This window comes from Triticum aestivum, chromosome 6D (assembly GCF_018294505.1).
Source record: "Triticum aestivum cultivar Chinese Spring chromosome 6D, IWGSC CS RefSeq v2.1, whole genome shotgun sequence".
Taxonomy (NCBI): domain Eukaryota; kingdom Viridiplantae; phylum Streptophyta; class Magnoliopsida; order Poales; family Poaceae; genus Triticum; species Triticum aestivum.
Genome location: NC_057811.1, coordinates 45,284,491 through 45,309,362, shown reverse-complemented (window position 1 = coordinate 45,309,362; position 24,872 = coordinate 45,284,491). Strand labels below are relative to the sequence as shown.

At 47.9% G+C, this 24,872-nt stretch overlaps 2 protein-coding genes across 2 annotated transcripts; one reads left to right on the top strand and one right to left on the bottom strand.

The window, feature by feature from the left end:
- The first annotated feature begins 14,264 nt into the window (after positions 1-14,264).
- Positions 14,265-20,772, top strand: LOC123142402 (wall-associated receptor kinase 5). The gene is made up of 7 exons (XM_044561331.1): positions 14,265-14,679; positions 16,579-16,896; positions 17,638-17,793; positions 17,875-18,714; positions 18,818-18,841; positions 19,602-19,716; positions 19,782-20,772. The coding sequence occupies exons 1-7, from the start codon at positions 14,265-14,267 to the stop codon at positions 20,770-20,772; spliced, it is 2,859 nt and encodes a 952-aa protein (XP_044417266.1).
- Positions 20,773-22,403: 1,631 nt separating this feature from the next.
- On the bottom strand, positions 22,404-24,152 carry LOC123143416 (pentatricopeptide repeat-containing protein At2g17033). Its single transcript, XM_044562335.1, has 2 exons — positions 23,798-24,152; positions 22,404-23,713 (listed from the first exon to the last, which is right to left on the bottom strand). Exons 1-2 carry the CDS (start codon positions 24,071-24,073, stop codon positions 22,526-22,528), a joined length of 1,464 nt encoding a protein of 487 aa, XP_044418270.1. The 5' UTR covers positions 24,074-24,152; the 3' UTR covers positions 22,404-22,525.
- Between the last annotated feature and the right edge of the window lie 720 nt (positions 24,153-24,872).

The window sequence follows — 24,872 nt, the reverse complement described above, 5'->3', positions numbered from 1 at the left end:
CCGTGATGGGCACCACTGGGGTCGCCTCTATGGGCGCAGCAGGGGGAGTAGCGATCATCACGGGTGCCGCCATGGGCGCCGGTGGTGCTCCCTCCTGAACCAAGGCGAGGTGCGTCTCACGCACCTTCCGAGCCTTATATGCATCAACGACCTCCTGTGGTGCGCGGCACTGGCGGGAGAAATGCTCCACCGAGCCACACCGAAAGCAGTCCTGAGGCCTCTGCCCCCCCTGCCCGGCTTTTGCTGCTTAGCCGGGGCGGAGGGCTGAGGGCCCTTCTTCTTGCCCTTGCGGCCCCTCTTCTTCTGTTGAGGCGTGCGGACTTTGAGAGCGTTCACCTCCTGACGAGAACTTCCCCCAAGTGGTTGCGCGACAAAGTTCTTTTTCAGAACCTCGTTCTGCGCCTCTGCCACCTGGAGGACGTCAATCAACTCTGAATACCTCGTGTAGTTGCCCTGGCGGTAGTTCCGTGCGGACAGGACCGCGTCAGGGTGGAAAGTGGGTAGGGTTTTCTCAATCTTCTGGGTGTCGGTAATCTCAGTACCACACAACCGAAGAGTCGTACAAATCCGGTGCAGAGCCGAATTGTACTCCCCAACCGTCTTGAAGTCCGCAAACCTCAGACGGATCCACTCTGCCTCTGCACGTGGCTTCATAGTGTACTTCAGCCCCTCAAACCGCTGCTTAAGAGCGGTCCAAAGGCCAGAAGCACTAGTAGGTGACAGGTGATGACGGAGAAAATGCAGAGCCTGCGGATTCTCAGTTTCGAACTTGGGATCAGTGGGGGCCAGCGGGGTCCCCTTACCGATCGCCCTCGGGAGGGTTTTGACCTGGAGAAAGATCTCACAGTCCGAGGCCCATGACAGGTAGTTCAGCCCCGTCTGGGCCAACTCAGCAAACTCCTTGTTGACAATTCCGGCCATCTGCGATTTATGCAAAAATCATGAGATTACAGCAGGTAATCTTTTACACAAATGCGATGTTGATAAACTTATTCAATAAAAATGACGTTCCATTATTTAAAACATGTTCTTATATGACTTACTAAATGATTAAGAGTGCTAAACAATTAATCTACAGTAGTAAAATCATACAGTAAAAACATGTTTACAAAATATAGCATGTTAAGCGCATATCGTACGTGAAAAATAGCCCAAAAATTGAATTCCCGAGGCATTTTAAAGCCCAAAAACGCATATTTCAGTGAAACAGGCAGTTCCAGGGGCTTCTACGCGAAATATTACTGTAGGAATATAAGTCGCGTAAACGCAGGAAACTACAGGGGCTAAAGCGCAAATTTTCACGCTACAGCCAGCGCCACCCCTTTTTTTATGGAAGGATCCCTACGGCCGCAGCCCATCCGGGCCCAGCAGCCAGCGGGCCGGCCCAGGAGCTATGCCGCCTTCCCGCAGCGACGCTAGGGTTTCCCCTAGCGCCCACAACGTGGGTGCGGCGGTGGCCTGCCGCTAGCCAGCTCGCGCGGCGGGGGCTGGCGCCACCCGACGGCGTCATCTGGACGCGGTGGTGGCAGTGGCGACCGACGGCGGCGCGGCAACGGGGCGCGCGGGTGCGCGTTGGGCCCGAGCACGAGTCCTGGCGACGACAGCTCGAGCCCCGGCGACGGCAGCTGGCCGTGCACGGGCTCGGCCGAGGCGACGACCAGCGCAACTGCGGCGGCCACGCCACACGACGGCGACGACCGCGGCTGCAGCGGCCACGGCCACACAACGCGGCGTCGGCAGCTACGCGCGGGTGGCGGCCATCGAGGCGGGCTGCGCGCAAGCACGCGCCAGCAGGGCGCGGCGGCGACGAGCCGGCCACCGGGACGGCGGCGGCGGCGTCAGCAGGACGCGGCGCGGCGCGCGCGACCAGCGGGTTCGCGGCCGGCAGATGGCTACGGCGCGTGGCCAGCAGGGCCAGGGCGACGCCGTTGATGGCTTGGCACGGCGTCATCTGGATGCCGGGCTCGGGATGCGGATCTTCGTCGCGTTCGTCCGGAACTCCGACGGCGCATGGCACATCTGGTGCTTTTGCGGCGGTACCGCGACCATCTGGGTCACGATCTGTACCGACTCCCTATAGTGCAGTCAACAAGTTCCTCTTGATCCAAGAACATCGACATTGGTCGGCGACGTATTCGTCCGCTCGGTTCTTGGGAGGAAAATCCACACCATAGGTAGATTAAATCCGAAAAATAAACTAACCGCAAAAACGGATTCGCGGTAACGAGAGGAATCCATTTTTGCAAAAAGGGGATCGGATCTTAAACCTCCGCGGGATCGACGAAAGCCTGCGTGACGCAGGCTTGACGGAGAGTTAGATGGAGCGAAGCGTGCTGATAACGTGTTCCGCAACTCCGCCGGCGAGTCCGGTCCGAGGTTGCGGAGCGAGAACGAGCGTCGTAGACGAAGTAGTCGAACACGCGAAAGTAAATGACACAGAGAAGTATGGAGGAGACCAACTTTATTAATCAATGATCAGGTGTTATAATGATTGCTCCTCGTCTCTTTATATAGGGGTACAGGGTCAAGAGATAAGTACCCACTTAACGTAAAATGTGGAACCGGTAGGGGCTATCCCGAAGGCTTCGTGCGCTAGCCGCCGCCACCCTCGTGGTGGGCCGGTTTCTCAACAGAAAGAATACCACAAGGACAAATTGCCGGCGACTTGAAGTTGACGGGGCAAAGGCCAAAAACACAATGATACCCGTGAAGACTGAACCGACCCACGCTAACTTTTTTTGACCGGAGTTTCGGCCGTCGGTGGAAACTGTGAGTCACGTACACGCGTCTATCTCTCACTAGACCGAAAAACTGGGTGGTACCCAGTTTGGGCTAGCGAGACACTGACAAGATGACGTGAGATCATCTCCTGCCAAGACAGAACCGAGCATGGTTTACAGCAAGTGCGGACGTTCACAATGTCATGGAAGCAGCTAGCGCCACCATGCATTGCTCTTGGTCGCATCTACTCCACGTGAAACTGGTGGATTCGTAAGTATACATACTGAAACAACCACTGGATTCCGGCTTGAATCTATGGGTAGCCAGGGGCTGGCACACTTGTGCGACGAGCTTTTTCCTTTGACAGCGCTGCTTCACTAGCCTCGTAAGAAACTTGATCGGTTTGTAAGCTACCTCGCTGGCTTCACGCTGGGCATCACAGTTCAGCACTGTTCGCATCAGCCACCCAGCGCCTCACAGTTCAGCAATGTTTGCGTCCAGAAACTCGCGCTTTGTTTCAGAGTAATCTCAAGGGCACTCAACTGAAAGGGGGATTCTGGTTTTCGGATAATGAGATTTCATGGCATGAATTAAAGATAAATGCAAACTAAACCAAACTTGGCCGCGGCCGCCTCCGGAGGAGGTCGAGGAGCAGCGATCTGTGGCGACGAAAGCCGCTACGTCCCAGATCCACCGCCCGCTGTCCAGGTCGACCCTTGCATAGGAGACAACACAGGCGCACGTCGATGCGACGACGATGCTGACGAGTTGCTTTCATGGCTGCGTCCGGGATCCACCGCCCTCCATCCGACGAGCTGCTTCATTGTGGGATCCAGGCGCGCGTGCTTAGACTACAAAAATAGACTAGATATCGATCTCCAAAACCTTCTCTTTAAAAAAAAAACCTTCTAATTTTTTTTTTGAACACAGTACAGATGCAAGCGCTCATATACACACGCATACACTCACCCATATGAACGCACACACGCACACCCTACCTCTATGAGCACCTCCGAAAGACTGAGCCGGCATATCATCTTGAAATTTACGTAGTCACCGTAGGCACCTCCTCGTCGAAGGGAACGTCTCCTTCCACTGAATGTGCATCACCGGAAATCCTGAAACAAACTCTTCTAATTAGAGAGACGGTTTTCCAAACTGGCTCCCATGTAGGATAACCTTCTATTCAAGCCCTCGAATTTCGCATTGAGATCTGCGCTACCTCACTATTTTGACCTGTAGAAAGTTTTCCTTTTTGTTAGTCTCAGAACACAAGATATATACCTCAAACTTTGTAGGTCAACTAAATATTAGTACTACTTTGTCTAGAATTTTTTTTAAATTTTTGGTGCACTATGAACCCCCTACAAGAGACACAGAGTATAGGTGCATTTTGTCGATGACCACAACACTGAATCTCGGGGCGGGGATGAGGTTTCACGAGGAGACACGTAGATAGAGATGCAAGGCAAGTTGAGCGGCTAGACATGAACATAGGGAGCAAGAGAGAGAAACCCCGTGGGCACCCACCAGCCACTGGCGGCAACAACAAGGGGGAAAAGGGCATGGAGGGGAGTTTGTGGTGGCTAGGACATTACTCCGAGGTTGCTCGAGAGCAATGTGGAATGCACGAGGCACTTTTCTTTTCATTTCAAGGCGATGTAATTTGGTACTTCCTTGTCCGGAAAAATTTGTCTCTCAAATGGATGTATCTAGCACCTGCTAGATGCATTCATTTGAGGGACAAGTTTGGGACAAACTTTTCCGGACGGAGGGACTATGATTTATCATTCCTAGTTTTCAATTTTTAATCTGCATTGCCATCCTTATTCTCTTAATACTTATATTTTTGTCATTCCTTTTCTGATCATTCGCATTCCTCATAGTTTCTTAATCTTTACATACTCATACCATTTTATTTAGTCTTGTTCCTCCTCTAGGTGTTTTATTCTCAAATTTTCAGGTATTACTCTAGAGGAAGACAATGGAGAAGGAATAAACATCTCATGTTGGCTTCTTTTTTTTCCTTTTAAGACATTCCCCTGTACATCAATCACGCTTGTGTGGCGTCGTTGGTCAATTCTTTGGCAGTTGTGGTAGCTCCGTGTCACTGCTGTCCTTGTATGGTACGCCCTTTTGGACTTGGCCTGTAATCTAGATTTTTTTTGTCAGTATTTGGTTATTGGTTAGCATGGAAAGTACATTTTTTAGTAAATGGATGCCCGTTTAGACGTCAAAGTTAGATAATGTAGGTTTTTCTAGTGCTATAATCTTTTTTACTTTTTTTCTGGAAAGAACGAATCTCCTTGTTGATTTTTGCTAGAGAGCTGGCCGGGACTGAAGACTGACCTTTACTCCGGTTCCAGACACCAACCGGGACTAAAGCGGTTGCGCCAGGAGCGAGGCCTTTTAGTCCCGATTTATGGCTGGAACCGGGACTAAAAGTCCCAGCCGAACCGGGACTGGTGCCTGCCGAGGCCCGGCCGGCGTCCTGGCCGTCCCGGTTTGTAAGTCGACCGGGACAGTTGTTCTGATCTGGCAAAAACCAATGCCCGGTTTTCTACTAGTGCTCCATGTCACTGCCGTCGTTGTGTGGTACCGCCCTCTCGACTTGGCCCGTAATCTAGATATATATTTTTTGTCAGTATTTGGTTATTGGATAGCATGGAAAGTACATTTTTTTAACTAAATGGATGCTTCTTTAGACGTCAAACGTTAGATAATGTAGGTTTTTCCGGTGCTATATTTTTTTTTAGATTTTTTTTTACTAAATGGATGCCTCTTTAGACATCACAGTTCAGCACTGTTCGCATCAGCCACCCAGCGCCTCACAGTTCAGCAATGTTCGCATCCAGAAACTCGCCCTTTGGTTTCATCCTTTTCAAAAAAGATAATGAGATTTCATGCATGAATTAAAGATAACTGGCAACTAAACCAAACCTGGCCGCTGCCGCCTCCGGAGGAGGTCGAGGAGCAGCGATCTGTGGCGACGCGCGAAACCCGCTACGTCCCAGATCCACCGTCCGCTGTCTAAATCGACCCTTCCATAGGAGACAACACGAGCGCAAGTCGATGCGACGATGATGCTGACAAGCTGCTTCATGGGTGCGTCCGGGATCCACTGCCTCCATCCGACGAGCTGCTTCGTTGTGAGGTCGATGCGCGCTTAGACTACAAAAATTGACTAGATGTCGATCTCCAAAACATTCTAATTATAGAGACAGTTTTCCAAACTAGCTCCCATGTAGGACAACCTTCTATTCAAGCCGTCCAATTTCGCATTGAGATCTGCGCTAGCTCACTATTTTGACTTCAAGAAAGTTTTCCTTTTTGTTAGTCTCGGAAACACAAGATATATAACTGTAACTTTGTAGGTCAACTAAATATTAGTACTACTTTGTCTAGAATTATTTTTGGATCTTTTGTGCACCATGAACCCCCTACAAGAGACACTAAGTATAGGTGCATTCTGTTGATGACCACGACACTGCATCTCGGGGCGGGGGGATGAGATTTCACGAGGAGACACGTCGATAGAGATGCAAGGCAAGTAGAGCGGCTAGACATGAACATAGGGAGCAAGAAAGAGAAACCCCGTTGCACCCACCAGCCACTGGCGGTCTGGCGGAACAACGAGGAGGAAAAGGCTGTGGAGGGGAGTTTGTGGTGGCTAGGACATTGCTCCGAGGTCGCTCGAGATCAATGTGGAATGCACGATGCACTTTTCTTTTCAGTTCAAGAAATTGTAATTTGGTAGCATTTAACATTCCTAGTTTTCAATTGTTAATCTGCATTGCCATTCTTTTCCTCTTAATAATTATCTTTTGTCATTCCTTTTCTGAAAATTCGCATTCCTCATAGCTTCTTAATCTTTACTTACTCATACCATTTTTATTTAGTATTGCTCCTGCTCTATGTGTTTTATTCTCAATTTTTTTGGTATTACTTCCTTTTTAGACTTTCCCCTGTACATCAATCACGCTTGTGTGGCGTCGTTGGTCAATTCTTTGGCAGTTGTGGTAGCTCCGTGTCACTGCCGTCGTTGTGTGGTACATGTTTGTCAGTATTTGGTTATTGGTTAGCATGGAAAGTACATTTTTTTAGTAAATGGATGCCCGTTTAGACGTAAAATAATGTAGATTTTCCGGTGCTATATTCTTTTTTTAGTTTTTTTTCGGGGAAAGAACGAATCTCCTTGTTGATTTTCGCTAGAGAGCTTGCTTCACATGCATGCAGTAAGTTTAGGGAGAGATCGATGAGCATGGTACTCTTCAAGTCAGTCAACGTAGGACCCATAAAAACGGGCTGATAATTTGTTTTACACCATCATCATTTGCATGCAGTGCATTTGGTTCCGATTCGTTTTACAAGTCTGAACGTGAATGCCTTTGTGCCGGCAGAGGGGGCGAAGTCACGAGCTCATGACAGTCTAGGTATAAATCCAAAAACCAAGGACAAATCGCGTGAAAGAGTGTCAGGGAAAAAACCAGAAACACAATGATGATAGCCGTCAAGACGATTGAGACGACCCGCGTGAACATGTTTTTGACTGGGAATTTTGGTTGTCGGTAAACTGTTGAGGCGCCCAAATACACGTGTCTTTCTCTGGCTGGACCGAAATGGCTTGGTATCTCATCATCTCCTCGCACGAAGGAATCGCACACAATTTGCAGCAGGCGCCAGTCCTTTGAAGTTCGGCGTCAAGCTGCAGCCTGCAGGGAAATCAACAAGTCCGGCCGGCCATCATGGAAGCAGCGAGCATGCAGCTGCCGTGGGAATGGATTGAATTTTTAGCCGATCTGCAGGCATCGCTATTGGTGGCATCTTCTCCACGTGAAACTGGTGGATTCGTGTACGTACGTAGGAAAAAAACTGGTGCTCGCATGATGGCGCTTGAGGTAGCCAGTGCCAGGCTTGCGCTTTTATAGGGCTTGATCCACCGTTGAAGCATCCATCCATCCATCCATTGCAATGGCGCAAATAACCATCTCCGCAGTAGCTATAGCGGCAGCGGCACTCATACTAGTGCCGGTGTTCACTTTCACCAGAGGATCAGTAGCAGCAGCAGGTGATCCGATCGGGATGCCCAACTGCGTCACGTCCTGCGGCGACGTGGAGGTGCCGTATCCGTTCGGCATTGGCGCAAACACCAGTTGCTACCTGCCGGGGTTCAACCTCACCTGCGACAACAATACCAGCTCAAGCCCACGGCTGCTGCTCGACGCCGACGGTACCCTCCAAGTGCTTCAGATGGAAGAAGCCTTTTCTTTGGGCCTTTTAAAGGCCCAACACAGCGGTGGTGTGAAGATCGACCTCGACGCCCATGGCAACGGCAACGGCACGTTCAGCAGCTGGCTTGGGAAGGGCGGGCCATACACGCTGACAAACAGGGTGAACGAGCTCATCCTAATAGGCTGCAACATGCAGGCGACGGTGAAGAGGGGCAACATCAGCGTGGCCAGTTGCACCTCCCTTTGTGACGGCTACCCAATGTGGCGAAATTTCGTGTTTTGACCCTTTTGTCAAACAAAATCGAGATCTGACCCCCGTTTAAAACTTTTTCGAGATCTGACCCTTTTGCTACCGCCAAACCTTCAGGCGGTAGGGTTGCACAGGCTACCACCACAGGTTCTGGCGGTAGGTGTGGCTGACGGCCGTCAAGCCGTTAACGGCTGCTTACGGACCTACCGCCATAGGCCACGGCGGTAGCCCACACAAACCTACCGCCGAGAGCCCTGGCGGTAGGTTATCATAGTCCGCATGAACTTAACTGCTTTGATTTTGTCTTCAATTTCTTTGCCATGGACATAAGAAACAATAAGCACAATTTCATAGACATAAGAAGTTTGATCACATCCAAATAGTTTGATCACATCCAAATAGTTTTGCCATTACGGACTAAGAAACAAGTACCACATAACATAGTTTGATCACATAAGATAGTTTGATCACATAACATAGTTTGATCACATCCAAATAGTTTCACGGAGCCAACATAAGAAGTTTAACAAGTTCAACGGTCATCGACCACATAAAAGGTTTCATCCATAGGTAGCAATCAAACATGACGATCATCAGCAGCCACACGCATATATAGTTTAGATGATATCGATGACGATCATCATCTTCAAGCCTTGACGGTTGGTGTTCCTGATAGTAATTAGGATGGCCTGTCCAATATGAAGATTCTTGTCAACGAGGAAGTTCTTCCACCCAACCGAGCTTAAGTGTGTGCGACTGTCCGTGTCCACGCCGTACGCACAAGTAGTGACGGGGCCCCTTGCGGTAAGGTGTATTTCAGCATAGCCTTCTTCATCAGCCTCGATGCCACAACTCTTAGATAGGCTCTTTGGCAATTTTTGAATAAGAAAAACATATCAATTAATAAGTATGGATTATCTAAACTATTAACTATTCCTTGGATTCTACACTAATAACATACCATGACATGTCGATCGATCATGGTACTTGTCAGACCGGTCACGAATGGCGCCCCGACCAAGTCAGCACGTGGCAGAAAGTTGTCCCATAGGTTGCACACCTCCTGATCGCTCAGCCTCACTCTTTGAGCACAGATGGCTTCCTCAAGTGGGTCTTCATAGTCATCATCCTCATCAAGTGATGGTGGTGGCGCCATTTTCCTTATATAAGCATTGATGGATAAAGTTAATTAAACATCAATATTTGTTCTAATGCAAGCATTCATCAGATATAGGTAGATTCCACCTAAATCAATGGAGATATATAGCAAAACAAATATCTATAATATTCACAAAATAAATCATCACATATGGCTATAAGAAAGACTAAACCTAGGGTTCATCTAGGTTCTAGGGTTCATCTAGGTTCTAGGGTTCAATATAACCTAGAGAGGGTTCCTCAAATGGCTATAAGAAAGACTAAACCTAGGGTTCATCTAGGTTCTAGGGTTCATCATATCAACTAGAGAGGGTTCCTCGTATGGCTATAAGAAAGACTAAACCTAGGGTTCATCAACTAGGTTCATCACATTGCAATCATCTAGGTTCTAGGGTTCATCATATGAACTAGAGAGGGTTCTTCATATGGCTATAAGAAAACGGATTGGTTTGACTCAAACTAATTGGGGGATTGGAGGAGCTTACCTTCCTCTTTCCGTAGCCATCTCGATCCGCAAAATCCGTGACTCAACGAAGAAGATCGGAGTGGGGAAGTGGAGGAGATGAGAAAATGGGCGAGAGGAAGAAGAAGGCGGCTGGGTGGGTGGGGATTAGGGGTTGGCGTGGGGTGGGCGGGGGCTGGGTTTATAAATGCCCAAACCCTACCGCCATAGGGCGCGGCGGTAGGATGCCTCCCCCCCCCCCCCCCCCCCCACGCCCCTTCTGTGACCAAAAATCGAGCAACGCAGCGGTAGGGTTGCACACCCTACCGCCGAGGCCCTGGGCGGTAGGCTCCTACCGCCAAGCGCCCTGGCGGTAGGGTGTGCAACCCTACCGCCGCGCTGCTCGATTTTTTGGTCACAGAAGGGGGGTGTGGGGGGAGGCACCCTACCGCCGGGTCTGATGGCGGTAGGATGTACAGACCTACCGCCTTAGTTTGTGGCGGTAGGGTGGCCCAGTGTGCATTTTTTGCACCTTCTAACTTCTTTTATCTTTAATTTTTGGCAAACAACATTTAAACAGCATATGTATGACATATGAAGCACACAATGTATGATATATGATGCACACACCACAAATCTATAAATAAGATAGGTTCGATACATAGTAAATCTATAAATAAGGTAGGTTCGATACATAGCAAATAAGTTATACATAGCAAATTAACGAAACAGTTTCACGAGCAAATTCATATGGTTCACGAAGCAAATATGCAAGTTTTTAGTTCAACGACACGACAGCAACTTCAGTCCTTCCTTCCCCTCTTCGACTTTCGGTCCTCGTTATCCTTGGATCGCTTCTCGGCCGCCGTCTTCTTGCAGGCCGCAGGACGTGCTTTCTGAAACGGGGATGGACTCTTCCAATCCTTCTTCGGCACATTCCTCTTCTCACACTGGGTTGGCTGAGTTGGTGGAGGTCCATCGTCATCATCGTACTCCTCCTCCTCCTCCTCCTCATCGTCCTCTTCCTCTTCCTCAGCATGTTCTTCTTCTGCGCCCTCTTTGTCATCTTGAATCGCTTCCTCTCCATCATCATCGTCGTCGCTCTCCTCCTCGTCATCTTGAACCGCCCTAGACGAAGAGGCTGCATGGCTCGATGAAGCGAGGCTACGCATCGGTGCAGGAGGAAAAACATCCTCGGTGTTTGTAGCGCACCCAAGCAGGCCCACAAGCCGGCGTGCTTTGTTGACATATTTCTGCAATGATAACGAAACAATATGTTAACTTCTCGAATGTCCAGTGATAACGAAAATGAACTCCGTATTACCTTCACCGTTTCCCTCAACTTGTTCTCACTAGCTCGAGTCCCAGGGACAGCACTAAGCGCATCAGAGGCATGAAAAATGCTTTTGTTCAGCTCCGAAGACTGCAAAGTAATAAAATGAGTCAATAGCACGAAAAGCCGATTTCATCCAACCGTCGGTTCAAAAGAGGTAAAAACAACATACCACTCTGTTCATGAGGGGTCCGTACTCCCTAAACCCGCCTTGAAGCTGTCTGATGCTCTCGTTGTAGGCTTCATTCTCTGAGGCGTCATCGAATAGGTCTTCGGCATCTGCTGTCGTCCACTGGGGCCTCAGACGCAGACGATGCTTGATGCCATCATCGTACCACAGCATGTGATCCTCGTACTCATCCCAGTCAATCACTCTCCTCTCCGTGTCTTTGCGTCCTTTCCACTGGTTCCATTCCTTCATGTATTTCGCATGTTCGGCTTCCCAATCCGTGATTTATTGATTCTTCTGCCTGCTCATCCTGCAATGCATAAGAAAGAATGTAAAACACCCTTCTTTTATGAATGTAAAGCATCAAAATAAGAACTTAGAATCGATGAGGACGGCTTGTGGTACTCACTGGTGTAGGTCGTAGCCACCGGTATCGTGGACGGCTGGTGGTGTGTGTTGCGCCTTACCAAATTGTGCGGCAACGCGCTGTGGCAAGTGGTACTCCACGGCATAGACACAAATCATGGGCACGATGCACCGGAAGAGAAGCTGGTCCTGCTTGCACATGCTGTTCAGCTCGAACCCCCACTCTCGATCATCACTATACGGCCGCCAATTAACCTATAACCAAACAATGGTAAGCTCAAGTGAAAGTGGTATCGAAACAATGGTAAGTTCAAGTGAAAATGTAGTTCTTATACCTGGAAAGGCGTGAGAGCATCAAGCTCGTTGCTGAAGACCTTGTACAAGGCCTTCGATTCGCCCGTGTAGACACGCACCACGTCCCAAGCGTATGCAACGGTCGGGTACCGATCATCTTCGTCATCTCCGCCATAGTCCGTCCATGCACGCGAGCGCATCTTCTCCGGACGGCCCACCGGGATTCGCTCCCACATCCAAATGGAGAGGCCCCATACACATCCACACATACCGGACGTGACTTCCGCTCTCTGGGTCGCGTCGTCAAGCTACAAACCAAGTATAGATGATAAGATGTCAAAATGTAAAGCAGCACACGTCTGATATTTGAAAGAAAGTGATATTCACTTACCGAACGGTATAGGTAGGCGAGTCCGGCAGCCCCCCAGCTGTACCCCGCATCCCAGTCCTTTAGGAAGTCGAGATACATCCATAGGGCAGAGTTCCCAGAGCAGTCCGGAAACACTACCTCCGTGAGAATGTACCACAGGTAGGCCCTGGCGTACTGCTCCACCACCCGGGGCTCGGCATCTTCCGGGCACTTGCTCCAGTGCTCGAGGAGCCATGGCAGCGGTATGCCGGAAGTCCGGTTGCTCTTAGCGGGGGGCAGTCACCGATGAGGCTGACAACCCTCTCGTGCCAGTTCGCCCTCTCCACTCTTCCTGTGAGAGGACGACCCTCCAGCGGTAGTGCCGTAATCATCGCCCAATCCTCGAGGGTCACGGTCATCTCCCCGCATGGAAAATGAAAGTTGTGCGTCTCTGGCCGCCACCGGTCGATCAAAGCCGTGAGAGCTGAGTGAACGAGCGTCGGCGGCTTACGCTTGAACTGCAGGACGAAACCCAATAGTCGGGCTCTCCTGAAGAACGATGCGTACCGATCGTCGTACTCCATCTTAACCGTCGTCTTGTGAGCCCTCATCCGCAGTGGCGGCAGCATCTGTGAAAATCAATAACCAAAGCATAATTAGCATGGACATAATAGTTAGCAACTTGTTTTCATCAATTCGAAAGATTTGGTTTAAAATGCTAATTACCAGTCCATTCTCAATGAAACGGGCACGGTGACGCTTGTCGAACCTAGGGTCAAGCATTGTGTACTTCGTGCCGATGTCGTCCGCAAGAGGTGGCCTCCTAAAAGAATTGCATAAGCATATCAAAAGATTTTTCAACATGAACTAGGGTTCAACATTAACTACGAAACACATCGATGCATAACAAAAATTAATCACATCCAACAGAACCTATGAGTTCAATCTTTGAATAATCATATATCAAGATTATTATGAACATGAACTAAATACAATACATATATCAAAGAACTAAATAAAATACTTTTATGAAGATGCAATCACCATGGTTTCAATGCATCATAACACATATTTCTCCAACAACATCCAACATGCATAATCTCATTTTTTGTTAAAAAACAAAAAAAACGAACTAGGGTTCATCTTGAGGATTCATACACTACATATAACAAATATATCAAATATTCATCTCCAATGTTCATCATACACTACATCCAATACTTGCATCATAGCATAGGAACATGCATCATCCATCATATAAAAAAAAACCATTCAAAACAATTATGAACTAGGGTTCATCTTAACACAACCATACCAACTATTCAATATAGTTCATATCTAACACAATATAACATCTAGAATCAACCTAAATCAATCCTAGGGTTAAAAAAATTCAAATAGGAGTGATTTGAATCGAATAATGCGACGAATCGAAAGGTGTTTGATTAAAACTTATTGGAGGGATTGAAAGAGCTTACTTTTCTTTCTTCGGAGTCATCTCGATTCGCAAAATCCGTCAAGAAACGAAGAAGATCGGAGGGGGGGAGTGGAGGGGATGAGAGAGGGCGAGTTGGAGCAACTGCTCTGTTCTTCGTGGTGGGGGGCGGCTGGGTGGGGGGAGAAGGGGGTGGGGGCGGCCGGCCCGCGGTTTATATATGCCCACACCCTACCGCCAGAAACTCCGGCGGTAGGTTCACACAACCTACCGCCGGGTGGAGCGGCGGTAGGGTGTGACGGAGGGGGCACGGAGGCCGTTATTGTTGCTGACGTGGACAAGTTTGCTACCGCCGCTGGTCTCGGCGGTAGGCTATATGATCCTACCGGCAGACCCCCTGGCGGTAGGCAAAAGGGTCAAATCCCGAAATATTTTCGAACAGGGTTAGATCTTGATTTTGTTTGCAAAAAGGGTCAAAACACGAAATTTTGCCACCCAATGTACTACGAAAAAGGCATGGCTATGAAATGCTCCGGCGGCACGGGCTGCTGCCGCGCAGACATCGTCATCAACAGATTCGACGAATACAACAGCAGCACGTCCGGGTCCGGCTATGGCGTGCAGCTCAGATGGTTGGGCAGGAACCGCAGCGCGGACCTGGAGCTACTCCCCGTGCATGCGGTTATAGCGGAGCAGGGGTGGTTCGAGAACAGGCTCATCTCACACCATCTTAGCAGAGGCTGGCACCCGTCGACAATGGCCGCAGTTCCCATTTGGCTGACGTGGGAAATTGTTGGCCATGCTGCCGCACAACCCGGCCTCTGCAAGAGCAACCACAACGAACGCTTTAAGATTATAAGAAGTGGAGGCTATAACTGCCAGTGCAATTGGGGTTACGACGGTAACCCATACCTCCCCGACGGGTGCAAAGGTACGTAGTAGTACTCTATCAGCTTTGCTACATGTACGTAATGAGTTAGTAGGTTAGGTACAAACCTGTCATAGGTGTCACATTTTTGTACGTAATCTCTTCTCTACTACTTAAAAAGAACTAGTCAAGATGTACGTGCAATGCATGTTAATTTGGAAGTATATTAAATGCATGTGGATATTAAGTAGTATATTATTTGCATGTTATTATGTGATTAGCACTATATTTGGCATAAAATTAACTGCACGCTAAACGTGTTGAGCGTTCGACATTGAAGCAGTCTAGGTCGTTGGATTAACATGATTTAATGGCCGAGATTAATTGGATCTGCCTTTTTGCGTCTTTTTATATTAGTATAGATATAGATATAGACACTACTAGAAAAGGGGGCTTTTGTACCGATTGGTAAGGGCCTTTAGTCCCGGTTAACCGGGACTAAAGGGTCGTTACTAATGCCGTTACCAACCGGGACTAAAGGAAATTTTATGATTTTTTTTTTAAAAAAATTGCGATTTTTTTTTGAATTTTCAAATTTCTGAATTATTTTAACCTCTAATCTCTAATCACCACCCCTCATCACTGCTCAATTTGTCCTCTAATCTCTAATCACCCCTCATCATTTCAAATCATCTAACTTTTCGGACGGTCACCCATCCTCTCACTACTCCAGCCTGAGCATCGCACCCTTTAGTCCCGGTTCGTGGCACCAACCGGGACTAAAGGGCCCAGGTGAACCGGGACTAATGCCTTAGCCGCACGAACCGGGACCAATGCTCACATTAGTCCCGGTTCGTGACTGAACCGGGACTAATGTGAATATTGCCTTGTGACGAAAGCCCTGTTTTGTACTAGTGAGATGTAAGGTTCTCATTTCATCTTTCTTCTCACCACCCCTTCGTCCAACCTTCCATGTATATGATAATCAGTCACCTTAATTTACTTACCTTCTGAACCAATTCCACTTTAATTTACTTACCAAACTTCTAATTAAAATATAAGGTAATTCACGGTCAAAATTTGATAAATATTTATTTACATAATCACATTATTATTAACAGGTAAATCACAAGCTAGCATATTAGAATATTTATATCCCGTTGTATTGCAACGGCATTTTCCTAGTACTATATCAATAATTGTGGCTAGCTCTTGATACTTCTGATGATTTCATACAGCCAGACAGGTCATTTTAAACGATGACTTCGGGGTTTTTGTCTAGCTACTTGTTGATCCTTGGCTTCTTGAGTGGCTGGTGACAATGACAGGTGTCAGTTGGCTGGCCTAAAACTTTCGGCCGGTCGCACGTGCACCGCCCGACTGACGCGAATTCAGGCATCCGATCTGCCCCGCTTTGCTTAGAACGCGATGTTCAGTCGACATCCGCCTTCCATCGGCGCGCAGCGCGCATCTACTGCACAACCGACCGATGAGGGGACCTCCAGCGCCATCCCCAGCTCGTCCCCAATGACCGCATCACCTTAGGGCACGAGCTCTCCTGGAAAAAAAAGCTATAACTCCCGTGGCAGCAGATGCAGCTCCGCCGTCGGCCATATGCAGCTCTGCCGTTGCCCCCCTCTTGCAGCTCAGCTCCCTTGTCAATGTTGGCGCCCGTTCGCCGTGGTCACCTCCCCTGTTCACCTTCGCTGCATCTTTTCAGCTCCGCGCAACACGGGTTGCAGCTTTGAACCCTACAGTTGTAACAAAAGATAGAGAAACGCCATGGCTATCATCGATAAAGCCGGTTCCAGCGAATTCCGTGGCTGGTTGTAGCACCATTGATGCCCGGTTCCAGCAAAAACTTCGCCGCACCAAAAAATTGCCGCCTCGACGTAGCATCGGGCTCCGCCAGTTCCAGCAATTTTCGTGGCTGGTTGTAGCACCGCTGATGCCTGCTTCTAGCACCCGCCGGTGTGGTCACCACTGGCAGTTGCGTCTTCCAGCATCTTCCACCGATGGTTTCATCATCTGAGCACCATGAATCCAGTATCTGCACTCCACGGTTGCAGCACCCCTTGCCCTGCGTGATCGCCGTGCCCAGGGTGGGCGGCGCCATGCCCGGCCGGTTGCAGCATCGCTGGACACCTTCTCTAGCACTAGTGGACGCCCCCGTCTCCAGCACCTGCTCCGCCACGCCGCCCCAAGGCCGCCGCCACACAGCAGTTAGCAGTGCCGCCCCCGAGCATGGAGAAGGTCGTCGAAGCCGTGAGCATGGAGAAGGTGCAGGCCATGTCCTCCCCCTGCCTTGCGCGAGGCGGGTGAGAACTGATTTGGGATCCATGGGGAAGAAGAGAGGAGGCGGGAAATGAATGGACAAGAACGCTCACAAGGGGATAAGAAAAGGAGAAACAGCGGTGCATGGCGCACGGGTCTGTTACGATGGGTGGGAGGACGTAATCAATAATACTACACGTACAGGATGATTCATACAAAGCTTTACAGGATGACAACGTGGCCTAATCTAATTGCTCCCCCTGATTTTCAGGGTGGGGCCGTCCCCCTTAATCAAATTCCAACCAATCACAGCCAATGAGCCTGTAAATCCTCCGTACGACGCCCGTACGTCTAGCATTGCTCGGAGGTAATGCAGTGACGTGGAGATAGCGATCGGCCGAGCGTTGCACCGGCCTGCCTATTACAAACATTGCCCTTCTTTTTCTTTGGAAGAATTCTTGTATTACTCAATCAAATCACAGGTACAGTCACGCTTAACAGAGTCCAAAATGACCTTCGGTCCCGACCCAAGCCATACAACAGTTCAGCCTTGAGTCCTCCCAAAGTTTGCCAAAACATGACTAAAATTATTACAACCTCGTCGAATATATGAGTAATACAAGAACTACGTTCGGTCATACTATCTTTAATCTCTCTAACAAGAAAGGCGTATTTTAATCTGTTTGTATCTCCACTTTTCACCATGTTGACTGCCTCCAAACATTGCCCTTCTTGATTGAATATCAGATTACAACGAGTGCACGCGGTGGTCACAGGAAGAAAATAGTTGCTATGGTGAATGTAGAAACACGGAAGGATCCTTCATGTGCCGGTGCCCGCCAGGAACCACCGGCAACTACTCCATATTCGGTGGGTGCGTTAACGCTTCTGCGACCGTTACAGGTTAGCTTACTTAATTTCTGTTTCTCCACGCAATATAACTTATGTTTCAACAAAATGATATATGTTGCCACTCTTTGGAAGGTACTTGTGCCACATGGTGCGGGGACGTGGAGGTGCCGTACCCGTTCGGCATTGGCCCATCCGAGTGCTACTGGCCAGGGTTCAACCTCACATGCAACAGAGACCATGACCCTCCACTGCTGCTCCTGGGCAACCCCGACCTCCGAGTCGTCAATATCTCCCTTGCCAACTCCACGGTGCGCATTGTCCGAACCAACGCCCTCATAAGACGTGGCGACAATTCAACGTCGGCAACGCCTTGGTACTGGCCCTTGATCGGTAACCCATTTCTTTTCTACGGAGAGGAACCTTACTCCTTGTCCACCAGCAACGAGCTCGTGGTCACGGGGTGCAACACGCAGGCGATGCTATTTGGGCACGGTGACCCAGCCATCATCAGCGGATGCGCCTCCTTCTGCTCCCACAACGACACCCACATCACCTTTGGTAGCGGCAAATACTGCTACGGCATGGGGTGCTGCCAGGCGCGTATCACCGAATCCATTGATGGAATGCCCAAGGAGCTGCTTTTCAAATGGTTGGACGCCTACGTCGCTGAAGACTTGATACCATTGCCAGCCTTCGTGTTTATCGCAGAGGAAGGATGGTTTGACCAGAAGAGTGTCGCCGGCAAACTGATGCGGAAAGATCGGGAACTGACTTCGGCAGCTGCTATGGAGGTTCCCATTCTTCTTAGGTGGGAAGTCCTGCATAATGGCTTATCACCCAAAGTGAGCTCACGTCCGGACTGCGACCTCTGCAAGAGCAAGCACAGCCAGTGCAAACTTGGGAACAGAGGCTATACCTGCCACTGCAACGACGACGACGGAGGCAACCCATACGTCCCCAACGGATGCAAAGGTTCGTTCAATTCCATCGATCGTTAACTGCACATACATAGAGGTCAATTACGTACTATCATTAGTACTACGTACACGTCATTAACTTCTTTTTTTGTCTCCAGGTGGCCGTGCCAAATTCATCAAAGGTGAGCAACAAATGCTGCAAATTCGGCGGTATTATCTGATTATTGCTAGTGCTCAATTTTGATCACCCCTTCTCATGTATTCATGTGCTGCCAATGTTTTTCATCCATACCAAAGGCTTCTACTAGTCTCGGTGGAGGGTATAGAAAACATGGGTTCAAGCTTTTGTATCTTATAAGACTATTAATATGAAAACTATTCATTTTTATCAACTACCTCTCATTGTTAGATTTATTTATCACAAAAACATGTGCAAAATATACTTTCTTACACGTGTCTACTATATATAACATGGCTTCCTAGAAAGCATGCAGTAAAAAGAGTGACATTGATTACAAAATTATAAATTGATTTTGCATGGTCACCAACATTATTAGTCATGCATATTAATATAATATAAGATTCATAACTTTCTACTACCATATAATTACAAAAATAGAAATCAAAGATACATATCGGAGACTGTATCAATATCAAAAATGTCATCAATTTACGAACGGAGGGAGTATCAAAAGTAGATGACAGTTAACGATTCAAATTAAAAGTATGTTAACAATTTCAGAAAAAATAAACATCAAGCAATCAATTTGACGGACCAAACCACACAATTATGAACATGGCCTTCAAAACACAACCAACCTTTTCCGTTTGAGTATATTTATAATACCTAATAAAACCACACATTATGAAAACACTTTTTGTGACAAATTTACGCATGGTATTTATCTGGAGAAACAATGATAATTTGTATTGTTTTTCCAGGTTCCAGCATCATTATCGGAGTTGGTAGTGGGGCAGGCCTCATACTTCTGGTCCTCCTTGCATACTTTATTTCCTACAAACTGAAGCATCAAAGGGCACAAATGTTGAAACAGAGGTATTTCGAGCAAAACCGAGGGCAATTGTTGCAACAATTGGTATCTCAAAGAGCTGATATTGCAGAGAGGATGATCATAACATTGAAGAGCTAGAGAAGGCAACAAACAATTTTGATAAAGCTCGTGAACTCGGTGGTGGCGGGCATGGTACTGTATATGAAGGGATTTTGTCAGACCTCCATGTTGTAGCCATCAAGAAACCAAAGATGGTTGTTCGAAGGGAGATTGACGAATTTATTAATGAGGTTGCTATCCTATCACAAATCAACCATAGGAATGTAGTAAAACTATATGGTTGTTGCCTTGAAACAGAAGTGCCATTGTTGGTCTATGAGTTCATATCCAATGGAACACTCTATGATCATCTTCATGTCCAAGGACCAAGATCACTATCATGGGATGATAGGCTACGGATAGCAACAGAAACTGCAAAATCTCTTGCCCATCTTCACTCAACGGCTTTAGTACCTATCATCCATAGAGATGTCAAGCCTGCTAACATCCTTTTGGATGATACTCTAACAGCAAAGGTAGCGGATTTTGGAGCTTCAAGGTACATTCCATTGGACAGATCAGGTCTAACAACAAATGTGCAAGGTACACTAGGATATCTGGACCCGATGTACATGCACACATGGCGCCTCACGGAGAAGAGTGATGTTTATAGCTTTGGTGTTATGCTTATAGAGTTGATGACTAGAAAGAAGCCATTTACCTATATGGCTCCCGAAGGCAATGGTCTTGTGGCACATTTTGCTATCTTATTTGCCGGAGGTAATTTGTCAGAGATATTAGATCCACAACTTCTGAGCGAGGGTGGCGACAGAATTGATGAAATCGCTGCAATTGCGGTAGCATGTGTAAAATTAAGAGGCGAGGAAAGGCCAACCATGAGACAGGTGGAATTGCGGTTGGAAGTTGCTCAATCCCCTAAGGAATTCGAGGCGGATGGTGATATTGCAGCAAATTCTCAGTTAGCATGTGGACCGGGATTGACTAGCAGGCAGTATAGTATGGAAGAAGAATATGTGTTGTCTGCAAGATATCCACGGTAGTTCTGCTTACACGTGATTTGGACATGGTTAAATATCGGAGATTTATGTGCAACCTACTACCTTAGTGAAAAAGGTGTTTCCAAACCTTTTTCTCTGATTTTCAACTTTATTTCTTCCCTTTTTATAATTTTTCGTATTCAGTGTAAGCTTATGGTCAGCTTTGTAAGCTCATTGTACTCAATTTGTATGCATCTAGGATAAAGATGCCTCTCACCTTGTTCTCATGGCGGTAGTTTTTCTACATATCTAAGTTGTGTGATCGTTGGTTTCACGGAGTGAGTCCCAGTGAAGCCACATTTTATTCCCTTAAAATACCATTTGAAACATGAAATTTCCATAAGTGTTTATCCAAAGAACGCTTAAAGAGATCATAACTAATAGTTGTGAGGACCCATTACCCGGCCCTGAGGATTTTTTTCATCTACTTGTTGATCTGAATCAAATTAACATTATATTTTCGACCGACCAAAGATGCCATATATGGCTGGTGAGCAAAAGGTTTGATAGCAAATGGCTTCAGTTCCAGTAACAAATTGCACAATTGGGAACACTAAAAAAATTCATCTTACCTGAAAGGTTGGAGCTAACTCAGGGCTCCACAAGAATCTTCCTTCATAAACATCCATAGCTTCATCTATGTCGTTTCATCTCAACAGGAGGAACTGTCCATTATCTTTACACCTTTAAGCAAAAAAAGACATCCGGTTATTATTGTAATCCTGTTGAATAAGTTTTTCATCTACAACCTGAAAATAAAAGTAACTTCAACTCCCCACAACTGCATAGCATTATGCCCCTTTTAGCACTACTAAATTTCGAGAAAAGGTGCACTTATTTCCAGCGAAAACATACCTTAAGTATGCAGACACCGACAGTTTCAAGTTTCAACAGAAAATTCTTAAAACACGAAAAAGATAAATAACTGAAGAAATGCAGCTGCTAAGTGTTACCTGGTTGATTTTGTAAGATACTGATCGTATCATCCCAGGACACTTCCCACGCTGAATCTCAATGCAGGGAGCCATGGACACCTTCAACTTTAAAAGAAACAGTTCGCTGCTGAACTTCAAGAAAAATCATCTGACACACAAATTAGACCTACCTCAGCAAATATTCAAAAGTAAACAAAAGCACATGTAACAATATCTCCAACAGTAAACCTAACACGTAATATATAAAACGGTATTTATTGGCTAAACAAACAAAACAAATTCGGAGGAATAGAGGCACTGGCTTGACTCCAAGAAGATAATAAGCAGTTATACACTAACAAAGATTTGTTACGGTTCAAGAAACAATAGTATCAGCTTCGATTATTTTGGGTAAGATGCAGGCAGCTATGTCAGTACTAGGATGCACATACCCGAGATCCAATAGATGTTCTTATGCAGGACTAGAAAAACACAGCTGAGGTTATTAGGAACAATTAAACTTCACATTTTCAATAGGTTTCTGCAATTTCACCATAAAGTAAGGCACATCAAAGCAGCGGTTAAACATAAGCTACAAGTTGAAAAAATGTCAGCAGGGCAGTGGAATTACCTTAAGGGAGCTGCCGAGGACTCGAGGGACAAGTCTAATACGCAGTCAGAGGCCTAGTTACTTTCGTGCTTTAAGACCCTAGTTCACCATTCGAAAAGAGATGAATATTTTTTCCAGCATTCACACAACACCCATCTTGTATCAGTCTACACCATAAGGAAGAGATTATGCCTATTCGGAACCTCCTACTCTACAATAAACAGCTTGCCATTCATCTGGAAACTGGCACAAATGAGGAAAAAAACTGCCCGAGTTTTCTTAAAAGATTGGGCAAAAATTGTTGCTGATCACTTGAATTGGGTGACTGATCCGTGCTCTCCTCAGGCACCATGGAAGTCCACTCAGTGGCCAGCCAATGTTTCACCCTGTCTCGCTTCGCCACGAGCCGGCCTTTGTTCCTTGCGGACAGCCGCAGAGGGCTCCCCGTCCTGCTCAGAACCTCTTGTGCCAGCTCCCGCACTTTGGGCTCGCCCCGGACATTGCTGTGCTTCCCGACGCCGCACACCACAGACACTTCCAATGGCAATGTGCGGTCCCCTTTCACCGCGTCCACCCACTGCAGCATCAGCACATAGGCTGAAGTTATACTGAACCCATGTAGGTTCAGCTTCACCTCAGTTTCTGACCAAACCATCGCCTTGTTCAACACTGACGAGGCTGCCAGAAGCTCCTGCACCACCTCAGCTTCTGCCGGCCATGGAGATGTAGACTTGAGCTTCCTCACCAACTTCGCCGCCGACAACGGTAGCGAAGGGCCCAATTCGCGAGCCATCGACACCACCGTCGGGCATGAGTTAAGCACGAAATTGTAACCTTTCGTGGTTGGCGTGACACGCAATTTTCGCATCTTCTTCAGCCACGCTAGCATCTTACCGTGCTCACGGCAAGCGCTGTAGCATGAGAGGACAATGTTCACCGCGCCGGTGCCCAGGCGGATGCCGGCATCAGACATGGACGCAATCACCCTCTCCATCTCAGCCAATTGACCTGCCTTCCCATAGCATTTCGCCACCAATCCGAACTGAAACGCATCGGGCTGGTACCCCAGAGACAGCATCACCCGGAGCGCCTCCTCGGCCTCCGCGGCGAGGCCCATCATGCACAGGGATTTAATCATGGCCATGTAGGTCTTGCCGCCCCCGGCGAGCGGCGTCGGCATCGCCCGGAGCTGCGCGTAGAAATCCATGGCCCGGCGCTTCAGCCCGCGCGAGGAGAAGGCCGCCATGAGGTCGCAGTAGAAGAGGGCCAGATCGGCGCCGGACTCGAGGCGCGCGGCGGAGTCGGCGATGAGGGATCTGGATTCCTCCGCGGCGCCGTTGGCCTCGAGCAAGGCGGCGACGGCTGCGGCGTGGATCGAGCTCCACTTGAACCACCGGGCCTGGGTCACCGCTTCGTAGAACTGCGGCAAACATTCAGAATTTCGCCAGCGAGGTCAGGGAGAGGGAGAGGGGTTGGAGAGAAGGAGGGGTGCGCGGGGGCTCACGGGGACGGCGAGGGGGTCGGAGTCCATGAGGAGGCGGGAGAGCGCGGCGAGGGCGGCGCGCTCCGACTTGGTTCCGACGTAACCGCGGATGACGCGCTCCGCGGCGCCGGCCGTCACCGTGCGCTCCAGCTCCGACATGAGTCGCCGCTCGCTCCGCCAGCTCGAGCCCCCTCCGGATGCGGCGCGACGCAGAGACGCCGACGCGGGGGAGAACCTCCGGCGACGCAATGCGGCCGGCCCCGGCGCCGGTGGCGGTAGTGACGCCACCGCCGGCATTGCTGCTTGGGGGCAGGAGCGCGCTAGGCTGTGCAAGTTATCAGATGAACGTACCTTATCTATCTGCTTATACCAGAGTGCTCAAAAGGAGATAATGTAACAGGGATATAACAATATGTTAAAAAAATTAGTTCACATTTCAAATTTAGTTGAAAACAATACAGTACTTGTTAATATTGTATAGTTTGTTTTCAGTTGTAGATGTAGCCTTAATGGTTCCAGTTTTATTGGAGCAATGAGGATTTTATTGGAGGATTTTATTATAGAAATGTGTAACAATTTAAGAAAAGACATAATAATTTCTTTTGAAAGACGAAAAAAGATTGATTTCAAAAATATTTGATGAAATGATTAATTATATTTGTTATTTAGGCAGGTTTATTAATTATAGAAGGTTTAGTACCTTGAGAGCAATCAAAAGGCACACTAAAGTAAGGGCAACTCGAACACGCCGACACAAACGAACGCGGATTTGATGCGCTTTTTGTCTGTTTGAATCGACAGTAAGGGCGGCGTCCGCCCCGTCCACATTTTGCTAGCCAGTGCATCCAACCGGCTGAAGCATTTCGTTCGCGTGGCCGGTATGCAGCCATAGTTTTACACAATTTTTGCATACAATCTAATATTGCCAAAAGTTTAAATCACATAGTTTCATCACAATGATCAATAGTTTACAACCAAATAAAAATATCATAATTTGCAAACCAAATGAAATTTAAGTTGTTACAAATACATTAAAATAAATACGGTTAAACACATGTCCCACCATCCGGAAAGCGGCGCCGAAAAAGTTTGGGAT